This window comes from Argopecten irradians, chromosome 10 (genome assembly GCF_041381155.1).
Source record: "Argopecten irradians isolate NY chromosome 10, Ai_NY, whole genome shotgun sequence".
Classification (NCBI taxonomy): Eukaryota; Metazoa; Mollusca; class Bivalvia; order Pectinida; family Pectinidae; genus Argopecten; species Argopecten irradians.
Window position 1 is genome coordinate 34,519,049 of NC_091143.1, and position 14,668 is coordinate 34,533,716.

The 14,668-nt window shown below is 36.8% G+C and overlaps 1 protein-coding gene across 1 annotated transcript; it reads left to right on the forward strand.

Annotated features, from left to right (window-relative positions):
* The first annotated feature begins 10,816 nt into the window (after window positions 1–10,816).
* LOC138333721 (uncharacterized) lies at window positions 10,817–14,315 on the forward strand. Its single transcript, XM_069282276.1, has 7 exons — window positions 10,817–10,901; window positions 11,561–11,894; window positions 12,008–12,290; window positions 12,815–13,051; window positions 13,319–13,395; window positions 13,615–13,726; window positions 14,205–14,315. The coding sequence occupies exons 1-6, from the start codon at window positions 10,891–10,893 to the stop codon at window positions 13,705–13,707; spliced, it is 1,035 nt and encodes a 344-aa protein (XP_069138377.1). The 5' UTR covers window positions 10,817–10,890; the 3' UTR covers window positions 13,708–13,726; window positions 14,205–14,315.
* The last annotated feature ends 353 nt before the right edge of the window (window positions 14,316–14,668 follow it).

Consider the following 14,668-nt stretch of genomic DNA (forward strand, 5'->3'; position numbering starts at 1 on the left):
TTTGGCCTTGAGTTGAACGTTCCCCCCAGTGAGGAAGGCTCTGGATTATGTCCCCTGGCTGAGATACATCAAAGTCTATAAAAGTGGTAGTTTCTGCTCCTGCTTAGCGATCAGCATATATGGAATGGGACGACTTATTCGCCCGTTGTCAGTATGATGTGACCGGTTGGGGTGGCATGCTTCAGTGATATAGCACTTTAAAAAGGGAAACAGTTCCACTATACAAGAAGACACAACATGAATATACCGCATTCTCCCAAAACACGCACCTCGCGCAACATTCACTCAACACACCGTATACATGAGAGGCCGTCCTTACGAGACCATAGCTGTTAATAGGACGTTAATTAATCAAACAAACAAATAAAATAATATGTTACGCATGAATTTTCAATATGGCCGACAGTCTAATTACATGCACGTGTCACCTATCAGAGGTTCTCCCAATAATACGTGTGACCTATCAGATATGCATAATAAAGTAATATAATAAGTAATATCTACATACACAATCTTTACATAAAGGAAAAATATTCCAATTAAATTATTAAGATATGAACACCTTGCTCAGCTCTGGGATATACACGTTCCAAGTCCGCACGTTACCTGTTACCTGTCCTTAAGGTCTTCATGTTATAGGCCGGGGGCCTCTCTGACCCATTACAGTTATTTCATCAGGTTCCGGAAGGGTATAAAAACAGCTAGGGTTAAATTGAAATTCGTGGTGGTTCCAGAAATTGTTCAGTTTGCTCTTAAAAATGTTGATGTTTTCTGCATCGACAACCATATCTGGTAATGAGTTCCATGTGTTAACGACGCGTTGGGAAAAGCGGTATTTTCTAATATCCAGTCTGCAATTACTCTTTCCTTGTATTTGTTCCCAAGCGTCACAGATCTATGTTTGAAGTTAAACAGGTTGTCGCGGTCACAATGATCTACTTCGTGGACTATTCTAAGCACTTCAATCATGTCTCCGCGGAATCGCCTGTATTCTAATGAAGGGATTCCTAAATCCAGCAGTCGTTCGGGGTATGGTTTGTGAACTATATTTTAACTTACCTGGTAGCAAGGCGTTGAACCCTTTCAAAAGTTGAGCTGTCTTTTTTAGTCGAGGCGATTCAGACTGATGACGCGTATTCATGATGTGGTCGAATAAGTGATTTACATAGTTGAACAAAGATTTTCCTGTTCATGTATTTGAAGAATCTTCCAATGACTTCAAGGATCTTGATTGCTTTTTTGGTACTCTTTTTGATGAGAGTACGGAATTTCAACTTCGAGTCGATTGTTACTCAGAGGTCTTTCTTCTCATAAACAGTGTCATCATTAGTAAGGTTCATATTAAATATGGTGGAAGGTTTGTTTCCAAGATTGAAGTTTGAAGTTCCTGTTCTTTCCTTTACACTCTGGTATGTGATCCTTAATTTCTTTGTGTATTATATCGGTAAAGATAGTGGATTCAGAAGTATTTTTATTGGAGAGAACGTCATCACATACGCATTGCTCAAGATCTTTCTTTATTTGTTCGAAGTTTCCTTTATGGAAATTTCTTGTAGCACTTGTAGACACAGTGCTAGTATCACAGTTCAAGTTAACATTGAATTCTAGGCAAAGGTGATCACTATTACCTAATAGAAGGTTAAAACTCGCTGAGAATCAAATCGAAAGTTGAGGGGTTGGCATTTTCACGTGAACGTGTTGGTTTCATGACATGCTGATGGTAGCTATCTTTGACTGCCTGGAGGAACAATGTGGCTTTGTGAGTTTCAGATGAATTTTTTGCTTCAGATTCCCAGTGTTTTCCTTTAAGTTAAAATCTCTGACTATAATTCTCGGTCATACTGACGCACGCTGTGATGCCTGGATGTGAAAATGTTGGTAAGTTCATCACTACAGTCAACGCGACTGTTTAGCCTATGGTACACACATTGAAATAATAACCAGGTATTGTTGATCTAAATTTCCACTTCCTCACACTCTACATGTTGGTTTTGTATAGCCGATGAATGTAGGTTAGTTTTGATTTATATATCAGGACTCCTCTGCCATGATATCCCTCTATTTTCTTATTGAGGAGATAATATCCTGGTATGATGTACTCTATTTCCTGAAGGTAAATATTGCTGTTTTTGGGAGTGTTTCTGTTATGGACATCATTTCGTAGTCATGTATTTTGTTTCCAATTCACTTCTTTTGTTCATGAGGCTATAAACGTTAGTATAGAAGGTCTTCAGTGATGTATTTGTTCCTCTAGGTGTCACTGCCTGCCCTCAACTGGGTGGTTAGAAATAAAAGTGTCATTAGTATAACTGTGCTGTATTTGATCCAGGTATGGCGGAGTTGTTTTGAACTGAGCTGGATCTACATTAAGTTGTCTGTTCATGAATCTTAACAACAGAGCAATCTCTATTGGCTTGGTTAGTTCCATCATTTAAATTTGAGTCGATGATGGTTTCCTTATTGATATTTGAATAACTGAAAGTGTATGCTTCTGCTGGTTCCACGCGTTGTATTGTCATATTGGGGCTTGATATAGGTTGGTCTTGTCCGCTGTCTGAAGTGTCAACAGTTCTTTGCGGGGGTGTTTGACTCGCCTCCATTTTGGATATCCTTTTCTTTTTGCTTTCTTCTCGTTGTTTTGGTGTAAGATCCTTGCCACTATCACCTTTTTGAGATGGTCACCTACTTTTCCTTTTAATTTCCTTTAGCCGGCTAACAGCGTTTTCCGTTACTTTTTGTTTAGTTAAGGATGACTTTTAAAGCTCTAATTTTGTTCGTGTCCCTCTTACCTAATCTGAAAGCAGTTTCAACATCAAGATTGTCGATTCCGATAGAATTTTCCACCTTTTTTTTGCTGACTCAGGCATGTTAAAAATGATCACATTTGATGATCGCTGTTTTTGTTCGTCAATTTCTTTTACTTGATGTCGAACTAATTCGTCGACTTCAGATTTGAAATCTTTTGCCACTTCAGTCAATACGGTGGTTTTTATATCAGCTTTTAGTTCTTATTTTAATTTCGTTTAAAGTTTTGTTTGTTTCAGTAACTTCTTTCTTCACTTCTGCGTTCACCTTTTTTGATGATATCTTTGTTGATGGTATCAATTTTTAAGGGTTAGGAATCTATATTTTGATTTTTTTTTCAAGGTTACTTAGGCAATGTTTCATGTTCTTCATATAAGGAAAACTTGTATTACATGGAGCACATGTCCACATAAGGCTTGACGGGCTGCCATCCTGTAGCATCAAGAGATATATTTGGTGGGTTTAGGGATGAACAAGCGATACAAAAGCTGGAGTCGCACATACAGCAGTTTATATATCATCGTCTCCGTTTAATTCCTTTTCACGAGATGGACAATTTTTGCTCTCCAGTCTGGGCCTCTTGTACACATTTTTCCCATTGGGGGTTGATGAAAAGTTAGTACTCATTTTCTGGTTGATTTAGTTGACGCAGGTTGAAATATGAGAGACACAGCACAATCTTTATGTGCTCTTATTTGTTACAGGTTGAGCAGCATTACACCTGTGAGGTTTAGAGAGCAATCTATGTCCCATATATATATTGATTGAAGTCACTTGTCGATGGAAAGATTCCGCGGAAGTTGAATTTGCTTATGAAACCAGAGTTTACACAGTAACCTCCCCGGATGAATACCATCTATGTATAGATTCCGGTTTTTTTTGTGTACAAAGTGTATTTTCCTTTCTTTATGGAGCTTTGAGTGATGTCTTGAGACAGCCTAGGGCTAGAGTGAGAGTTGATCTCTTTCTAAGTATAGTTTAGTTCATCAATATTTCTATTTATAACGAGATCATCTCTTCGACAAGTTGTTGGGCTTGAATGACCTTTATGGTATAGTATGGAATGTCGTGGAAGATCACTGTAACAGTATTACTAGTTGCCTCAATCCTTTGCTTTAATTGATGGTAATTACGGATTGCCCTGTTAAAGGCTTGATCAACATCGTCAATAATTTTAATGTACTTGCTTTCCTTTACTGTACACTCACATGTTCCAAACCAAATGAACTAAGCGGCGTTTCTGTGTGTGTGAACATAGCTCACTGTTTGTTGTAATAAGTCACTAGCACTAGAAAGTCCGCCACTTATGTGAATTTATATCATGTTGTTTGAGATTTTCTGAAGAACGCCACAGATTCCGAAGATAGCTCACTTCACTGTTATGAACTATAGAAACAGACCTACATCGCCGACCATTTTCCAGTTTTAGTCTTTCACAATACGTTATCAATTTCCTATGAATCGTTGATTGTTGACTCATTCAGGTAGATGAAACTACTATGACTGTGATAACGAATGTGACACTGTTTATATCTTACTCAAAAACTTGGTAGCACAATTTTTTTGAGAATGACAAAATGGCGGCCATCGCGAATTCAAAACACAAAGGGAAGATTTGGTAAAAGTACCTCATCTTTCAAATTTAACCGCAAAGAAAAGATTGAAAAGTTATATGATCATACCTAATTCAATTCTACACACTTTATTCTCAATAATTCTTTGCAATCAAAATGATGATGTTTGAAAACGATTCCATTTTATTGGTCCTCTGTGGAACACGTCCATTACTTCAACCGGAACCGAAAACATCATGCAAAGTAAGTGAGTGGTGTTAATTTTTGGGGTCACATGACAGGGTGGGGAGGTTAAATATGTAAAAGACAAGAGCACAACACAGACATACACATAATAATATGGACACTGACACAGGGTTGACTTCCAATTAATGACCAATAACGCATTTTCAAAATTTTCTTTCATTGGCGTATATTACACAAATTACACACAAAGTACAACATCGCTTTTGGTTAACAAATTGCAAAACTTGGACCGGATAGACTGTCCTGCCGCATACACCCCCTCGAGGTTGAAGGTCTGCCCTTCATTCCCTTGCAAAATATAAGAGACTTAGTGAGTGAGGTACGTTAACTTATCTTTTGTATAAACCTATCTAAGCTCTAATTTTGTTCGTGTCCCTGTTACCTAATCTGAAAGCAGTTTCAACATCAAGATTGTCGATTCCGATAGAATTTTCCACCTTTTTTGCTGACTCAGGTATGTTAATAATGATCACATTCGATGATCGCTGTTTTTGTTCGTCAATTTCTTTTACTTGATGTCGAACTAATTCGTCGACTTCAGATTTGAAATCTTTTGCCACTTCAGTCAATACGGTGGTTTTTATATCAGCTTTTAGTTCTTATTTTAATTTCATTTTAAGTTTTTGTTTGTTTCAGTTACTTCTTTCTTCACTTCTGCGTTCACCTTTTTTTGAGGATATCTTTGTTGATGGTATCAATTTTAAGGGTTAGGAATCCATATTTTGATTTTTTTTCAAAGTTACTTAGGCAATGTTTCATGTTCTCCATTTAAGGAAAACTTGTATTACATGGAGCACAGCTTGACGGGCTGCCATCCTGTAGCATCAAGAGATATATTTGGTGGGATAGGGATGAACAAGCGATACAAAAGCTGGAGTCGCACATACAGCAGTTTATATAATCATCGTCTCCGTTTAATTTCTTTTCACGAGATGGACAATTTTTGTTCCCCAGTCTGGGCCTCTTGTACACATTTTTCCCATTGGGGGTTGATGAAAAGTTAGTACTCATTTTCTGGTTGATTAAGTTGACGCAGGCTGAAATCCGAGAGACACAGCACAATCTTTATGTACTCTTATTTGTTACAGGTTGAGCAGCATTACACCTGTTAGGTTTAGAGAGCAATCTTTTGTTTGTTTATTTTAGTTATTAACGTCCTATTAACAGCTATGGTCATGTAAGGACGGCCTCCCATGTATGCGATGTGTTGCGTGTATGTTGTGGGAGGTGCGTGTTTTGGGAGACTGCGGTATATAAACTCTCTGTCCCATATATATATATATTGATTGAAGTCACTTGTCGATGTCCGAAGACGTCAAGCAACAAAGCCAACCCGTTCATATTATACTGACTACGGGCGAACCAGTCGTCCAACTCCATCTGTTAAGCGCTATATAGGAGCAGAAAGTACCACTTTATAGACTTTGGTGTATCTCGGCAAGGGGACAGAACCCAGAGCCTGCCTTACAGGTTTCATGTATTATAGCCTGTCGTAAGAATGGGACTTTAAAAGTTAGTATTAAAATTTAATCCTGCAAAAGAAGGAAACCTTGCTACATGCAATATTTTAAAAGGAGAAATAACAGACTTCATTCCCTACTTATGAAAAGCGCCTTAATTCCGATTGCTCAAATAAATGTGTTGATCTATTACTTTCAGAAAATAATGGGGGATCTGTGTTCACTTGAAGCCAATCATCTCTTCTAAAGGTGTATTTGTTTATTCGTTAGCTATTTCAGTATGGCGACACTATCTGTGATAACCTTACTAACGTCCGATCAAATGTTAGGTCAATTTAAGCTAGCATGGACAATGACAGGTAATACAACACTCAACTTTATCTTGAGACAGGCTGTCTTCCTTTAGACCAGAAAAAACAGTTTACTTTCATAAATAAGTTCCTTCTTCAGTCTATTAAAGGATTGCTTCTCCATCGGAATAACAATATTTACGAACACAACACTAGGTCAGGCAACAATTTTTGTTCACTTTCCGCCCGAATCAGTCTCTTCATGAATCATTCGTAATATATTGCCAAGTTAATGAGACCACTGAATACTATTTCCAGTATGGTTCATTCAATAACCTCAACTACCCTATCTCTACCGAATCGTTATGACAATAGCATTTAAAATGATGAAGAGAATGTTTAATCTTTACACATGTTCATTTATTATCATATTATTTGCTTGAAGCGATTAGAACAATCCACACCATAGTCTATAGTATATTGTGACCGGGTGTGGTGTGGTGTGTTGCTTGGTGTCTTCTGCGGTATGCAACAATGATATAGCACTATCAAAAAGGGCAAGATATCCACTATACAATAATACACGACATGAATATACCGCAGTCTCCCAAAACAACCCTGCACTTCATACAAGCAACACAATGCAATATATTGGAGGCCGTTCTTTCATGACCCTGGCTGTTAAGATAACGTTAATTAATAGAACAAGGACATATTCATTCAGATCCCCCGCCAATGGAGATATCAAAGCTGAAGTAAGTTTGATTGTGGAGACTTATGTGTATGAAAAAAACCAGGAAAAAGGAAGTTGAGCTAAAGAAAGATGGAGTATAATTCAAGTAGAGCGGGGCTGCAATTGTTGAATCAGGTATACAGCCTTGACATTTATATTAGACTATATACACAAAGATGGGTGGAGTTTTGCAAAGTAACATTTACCATTTATCATGATATTTTCAGCAATATTTCCATGGTAACGGAAAAAGTGCAAAAAATGAAAACCTAAAAATAGCAAAAGGTACGCACGGACGGAGCCCATTTGTATATCCCCTGCCAACTTCGTTGGGCGGGGAATAACAAACAAAATATATTGTTAGCGCTTGTAGCAATTTAACCGCTTGTGTCCCGCAGGGTGCTTCTTTTTACCCCTTGTTTTTCTACACGTTCTTTTAGGTACTTTTTCGAATGCATGTTAAGCTAATTATAAGAACAGATTTTATTTTGTTTGTTTAACGTCCTATGAATAGCCAGGGTCATATAAGGACGGTATCAAATGTATGCGGTCTGAAGGGTGTATGTTGTGAGAGGTGCGTGTTGACCCTCAGACCGTTAATTAATCAAACAAAGTTTTGAGAGACTGCGGTGTATGCATGCTTCAGTGACAGGCCAGTGAGGTAAGGTCAAAGGAGGGACAAGGAAGAAGAAAGAAAAGATAAGATCCTAAATTTAGTCACCTTTAACGATCATGTCATAGGGCCACAAGTTCCACTATATAAGAAGACAAAACATAAAGGTACCGCAGTGTCCCGAAATACGCACCGTGCACTCCATACACGCAATTTATTGTTTACATGGGTGGTCGTCCTTACATGACCCTGGATTTTAACAGGACGTCAAAATAATGAACCTTTGTTTATTTGATTAATTAACGTCCAATTAACATCTACGGTCATGCAAGGACGGCCTCCCATGTATGCGGTGTGATGCGTGTATGTTGTGCGAGGTGCGTGTTTTGGGAGACTGCAGTATATTCATGTTGTGTATTCTTGTATAGTGGAACTGTTGCCCTTTTATAGTGAAGTATGCTTCCGAAAACACCAAGTAACACATCCCACCCGGTCACATACTGACAACGGGCGAACCAGTCGTCTCACTCCCTGTTTGCTGAGCGCTAAGCAGGAGCAAAACCTACCACTTTTATAGACTTGGTGTGTCTCGGCCAGGGGACAGAACCCAGAGCCTTCCTCACAGGGGTGAACGCTCAACTCAAGGCCAAATGGGAGGCGGTGCCAAGGGAGGCATTTGGAAAGATAAAGTCAGTTAGAAAGAAAAGATAAGATCCTAAATTTAGTCGCCTTTTACGATCATGCAATAGGGGCAGCAGGTACAATTCTAAAGCCCTACCTGCAGGGTCTATAAACGAATTCACAAACCATGGATTGAATAGTTAAGGTATAAGATGAAAGCATTAAGTATAAGTGAAAGTATAAGTATTATAACAGTATAAGGATACTAGTGATAAATAGAGCGTTGATGAAAAAGATGGTAATGATCCGAGAATTATATTGAAGTGAGTAAGAATGAAATTATTAGACAGTATTTAGCCATGAAATGAAAATTAAAAAAAAAAGAAAAAAAAAGCAAAAAACAAAAATACAACTTGTGATCTTGTATATTTATTCTTTATCCCATATCAATTTGGATATGTTATCTATAATATATTTTTTGTCACTTAAATAGCTCAAAAAGTGCAGATATGGACCCAACTAAAACATTGCACTGCACGGCAAACCCCACACTTAAAAGATGAACTACAGCACCATACCACCAATGATATCTGGAAATAATTTATGACCACCGAACAATGCACAACCCATAAAGAACAGTTCTACAAATTACAAATTACTTCAGCTAGCTCGAATAAACAAACGGCTTGGTCTTTTGCTTTCAGGAAATGATGGGTGATCTGTGTTGATCAAAATTAAGCATGTTCGTATATTAAAGTTCACTTGAAGACGATCATCTCTTTTAACTGTGTTTTTCTTTTATTCGCCAGATATTTTAGTATGGTGACATTACCTGGGATGACCGAAATAACGATATTCATGGCCACAATACTAGGTCAGAAAACAACTTGTGTTCACCTTCCTGCTGAACCAGTCTCTTCATGAACCATACATGCTACACACCGCATACATGGGAGGCCGTCCTTACATGACCCTGGCTGTTAAAGCCCCACTACGCTTCAGAAACAATAAAATTATGAAAATTTGAAAGTTTCTGAAATTTGGTAATTTTCTTTAACTGTCTGAGTTATGAACTTTGCCTTAATTAGACCGTTGTTGATGAATACAAAGTCATTGTTCGAAAATAAAAAGAAATATATATTTTAAAATACGACCCGTCTTACGAAGATAAATCTGCGTCGCCGAACAATAATTTGGGCATGCGCAGTGACATTCGGAGTTCAGTGAAAAAATGGCGGAAAGTGAAACCACGAGGAAACGTTTGAAACGTTTCACTCTACAGACAGACTCTGCCAAAAAGCGAAGGAAACGGGAACGAGACTCTGTTTATCAAAAGTCGAGGATCAATATTGGAGAGGCTGGGGAAAGATGGGAGTCCGTAATGATGAGCATTCCCTATATCCACAGTAACGAGGAGTTCGCCGTTTTGCTACTCGACAGGTTCGTAATGCCCGCCATTTATTGCGTAACTGTAAATCAATAATTCACAGCTACCGCTGTTTTCCTCTGTGGTTCTGTTCGTTTAACATTATTTGTATTTACGCGTATAAATAACGAAACTTGTTTAGTTACGTTTCCGCATAAATACCAGTCTTTCTTAGCTTTCATGCACCTGGCATTTTGAAGGGGCGCCGAAGGGGATTTTGTTTACATGACAGCGAGCACGTGTTATAGACCACAATATGATAATGATATTTAATTATATCTCAATATCTAAGCGTGAAGCGCGTAGCTACCATAGACTCCCGTACTCATATAATTTTCTTGTTCAGTTTAGAATTAATACTGGTTACACTTGTATACTCAAAATACATCAGAGCTAATATTTTTGTCATAATCTCAAATAGTGTCATTGAGAATCCGTAAACATATAAAATGTTATAATATACACGTATCTAGAGTGTCAATTAAAAAGAAATGAGAAATGAAATGTTTCTTTTTTTTTCTTTTTTATCCATCTTGGATTTTGGTAGTTAAAGTTTGTTACCGCTATTTCTCAGAACGTACTGCAGCGATCTCTCTCAAATTTTATATGTATGTTCCCCTAGGACCTTAGTTGTGCATATTGCATTTTAGGACCGATCGGTCAACAAGATGGCCGACAGGTAGCCATCTTGGATTTTGATAGTTGAAGTTTGTTACTGCTAATTCTAAAAAAAAGTAATGAAGTGATCTGTTTCATATTTCATATATGTTGTATGTTTGAAAAAGTTTGAAAAGCAGAGAAAAGATCCCTCTTTCCATTGTGAGACATAGATCATACTTTGGTGGGCGCCAAGATCCCTCTGGGATCTCTTGTTACTAATATTTTAGTATAGTAAGTACAGTATATAAATCAAATTGGAATTGCCCATGAGACTTAATTTTCAGTAAAATATATGATTATTTTCTGTAACAAATGCATAGTACTGAAGGCATTGAGAATTACCAAGGCGCATTACAGTTTATAAATTGCATAATGTTGATCTTTATTGCAGATTAAGTATATTCACATCTGAAGGGGAGATGATCAAATTTAGACAGTGATGAGGATTATGAGCCAACAGAAATGTCATTGCGGTAAGAAATATACTATTAATTAATGCTCATACAAAGTAGCTGATATTCAGTATGTTTAGCCTTATAATTGATTTACACAAATAATTACATACTTTACAACATTCAGATGACATTCACAATATATTGTGTACTTGACTTGTGATTAAACGCAAGTGGTAAATTATGTGCAATTTCAAGATATTCTCCATGGTTCCTAAGTGGTTTGTTTTGTCAGGGCCATTTAGGACAAGGTAGATAGCAGATATGTGTCAAAGTACCAATAGAAAAAAGTACCTGTTGACTGGGATTATGACTTGAAACCCAAAGGTCGAAGACTACTACACAGTCACCACTGCCATTCAATGGTCAAAATTCAGGGATTTCTATTTGATATATAAGAAATTGGCAATTATGAGTTCATTTAGGAATTACTACATATAATATGATTTATATACACATGTATATAACTTAGATCTCAACAGCAAATAACATACCTAATAGGCACATGAATATTGTCATGGATTGAACAATTGTTCATTAGAATTATACAAATGTATTTGGCTGTGTATTAGTGTTATTTATTGATTATGTACAGTACAATGGATTGTGGAATGATTTATATTCATTTGTATACACTATTGGGAAATAATTATGTCATATGTTTTCCTTTTTTGTTGTAGACTTAGTAATCCGGAGGCTATTCCTGAAGTGTCATTTGGTGACATAGAGTTTAGCGAGGGAGAGGGAGAGGGAAATGAAGCAAATGAAATGTTAGAGCTTGAGGAGGAAGAACAAAAGAAGGAGCCCATGGACAAATCTAGCCTCAAGATTTTAAAGATAATCAACAGTGAGAGGGCAGAAGAAGTTGTTGATGAATCATTTATAGTTTATAGACAATGTTTGCTGGAGCTTGCAAAATCTGCTTGCAGTCAATTTTGCACTGTTGACCAATATTGCCAAAAACCTGTTGAAGTTCAACAAAAAGTTATTGGTTCAGCACTTCATTTGAAATGGGTAAGATTCTTTTAGTACAAAAACACATTATTTGAAGTACAAAATGTAGTTAAGAAACTAGTGCAATTTTGTTTGGTGATTACATGTCCACATTTATTTATCCTTTCCTGTAGGTTTGTTCTGATGGACATATATGTCAGGAATGGTCCTCCCAGCCTGTTTTAAACAGAAAGCTTCATGCAGGTGACCTTCTCATCTCATTTGCTGTTCTGACCTCTGGCAACAACTTTGGAAAGCTTGCTTTGTTTGCTAGGGCACTGAAGCTCCACTTTCCGGGTAGTACTACCTTCAACAATATACAGAGGATATATCTTATACCATCTATAGATGAACTCTGGAAAGAACAGCAGGCTTCTTTGCTGTCCCACTTTGAGGGTCGTGATGTTGTTTTGGCAGGTATGATTGATTTGTGGGGTGGGGGCATACTGTGTTATGCATGTGTTAAAGTTATTCTAGTATACTGTACGTAGTTATTTATTTTGAATTGAAAACATTACTGTGATGTTCTGTTTTCAGACTTTTTGCTAAGAAACCTATACCTATACATTTATGGCACTATGACCAGTATGAAATTATGCAAGGCAATTGATGTTAATCATGTATTACTTGTCCCATCCTGTCATCTCACGGCTTATAGGTACTCTACTAACTTCAGTTCTATCACATGCTGATTTCCATTTGGAAGTTAGGTCATTTGAAGTTTTACATAACTTTATTCTACTTATTAGATAAACTATGAATGCAGGGGGCATTTTATGGTATTTGTCAATTGTGTGATTTGTTTCTCCATGCAGATGTTTTAGCTCCTATGATAGCTTTTATATCCCATGACATCTTAGAACATGTTCTTCAATCTCAAACAAATGGTACCTATCATTATATTACAATGTTGTAAAATCATAATATTTGTATAACATTAGGTGATGGAAGGATGGATAGTCCCGGCCACAGTGCACAATACTGCACATATTCATTGATGGAGCTAGATAGCAACAAAATCATGTCTATAGTCACTGTAGACAAGAGGGAAACTGGGAAGGTTTCCACTGTCATTAAGAAACTGGGATTCCAAAGGGCGTTAGAAGACCTATTATCAAAGAATGTGAAGGTCGCAGAAATTGCAACTGATCAACACATGCAAATATCATCTTTGATGAGTAAGCGATTTAATTGTTTATATCCATAAAATCTATTGCATGTTAGGATAGCAAAATTTGTTTTGATCTAGAGATACCAATATTGCTGAAAGTTTATGCTGTTATTCCAGATGCTGTCAAATTCAATTTCAAGCTATAACTTATACCAATAAACCAATATAGGAATGTATTTCCTATATTGCTTGATTAATTCAACAATGATAGTCATGGATTCAAGGTCATAATCTAGTAGGATAGAAAATTAGTAAACTTATTTATTATTTTCAGAAAAGGAACGTCCTGACATCAAACATTCGTTTGATGTGTGGCATGGTGCCAAGAATCTTGGGAAAAAAATCAATGCTGTGAGTAAAAATTATATTATTATTTTAGACCTTATTTCCAGTAGTATGAAATAAAAGACAGAAAAGTCAAAATTCACATACTGGTAGGTACAAATTGTGATATGATCTTCAAATTTTAAATGTTGCTAATGGTATTACATTTCCATTTAACAATATATAGCCTTTTTGACATTTTATCTTTTACACATGCCCTAACATTTACTTATCTTGTCAAAACAGGCATCTCAACAGGAAGAAGCTAAGGCTAAGGATTTACAAAAATGGACAAGCCACAGCAAAAAATCATTTTTGGCATGCCTGCAAAGAAGCTAAGGATGAATATGACTTCAGAGTAAGTAAAAATAATATCTATTTGTTGTGTCTATGGCCCAGAGAACCAATGACAGTCCAAATGACAGACAAAGTTAGAACCGATATGTGCATAGCATCAAAGCACTAATCCGTGACATACCATAACCCCATTATCTTTGGATGAAGAATTGTTGGACCATTATTTCCATAATCATTCTTTACATTATCACATGTTGCCATTGAAATGATATTGAAATTGTTAATTTTATCTCTTTTTGCCCACCCATCAGAACAATAGTGGTCAGTAGGTACCAATGTAGAAACTAATCAACTGTCAACTAATAATGATAACTCTGACACAGTTAACTCAATTTCATGATTTCTCTCATCCTTTTTAATCCATCAAAACATTATGGAAAACTTTATACAGTAGCATGCATTCACATTTACGATAATAGGTACACATGGCATGGAAAGGATGTCACACTATATATTTATTAAAATTTTTTGTCACTCAGGGTATATGGCTTGGAGTTGTGCACCATATTGTTGATGTCCATCAGTGGATTTTATCTGGAGGTGGCAACCGGACAAAGTGCTCACATGGACCTCTTGAGACAGAGGAGAAGAATTGGTTGAAGAAGGGTAGCAAGGCACATGAAGCTCTGCAAAAGATTGCATATGACAAGCGTTTTCTGAACAACATCAAGTACTACTTAAATTTCCGGTAAATATTTTACATGTGTAATGCTATTGGCCCTTCATATAGGGGCCACATTGGCTGAGTGGTTAGGGTGTTTTGATTTACTTCCACTAGCTTCCTACCATGTAGACATGTAAATGATGACATGTTAGAAATTTCAGCTTTTGCCTGCTAGTGCTCAAAAAAATTATTATTACTAATCTTGTGTCGATTTATGTTATGTCACACTTGTGGTTTATCCTTCTCCTTTTTTATTAAAAAAAAATTACAGAAGTACAG

What these genes read in the sequence shown, in the direction of transcription:
- LOC138333721 (XM_069282276.1), top strand. An exon ending in TCGTGATGTTGTTTTGGCAG is followed by an intron (nt 12,291 to 12,814) that starts GTATGATTGATT and finishes GTATAACATTAG; the next exon opens with GTGATGGAAGGATGGATAGT. An exon ending in GCAAATATCATCTTTGATGA is followed by an intron (nt 13,052 to 13,318) that starts GTAAGCGATTTA and finishes TATTATTTTCAG; the next exon opens with AAAAGGAACGTCCTGACATC.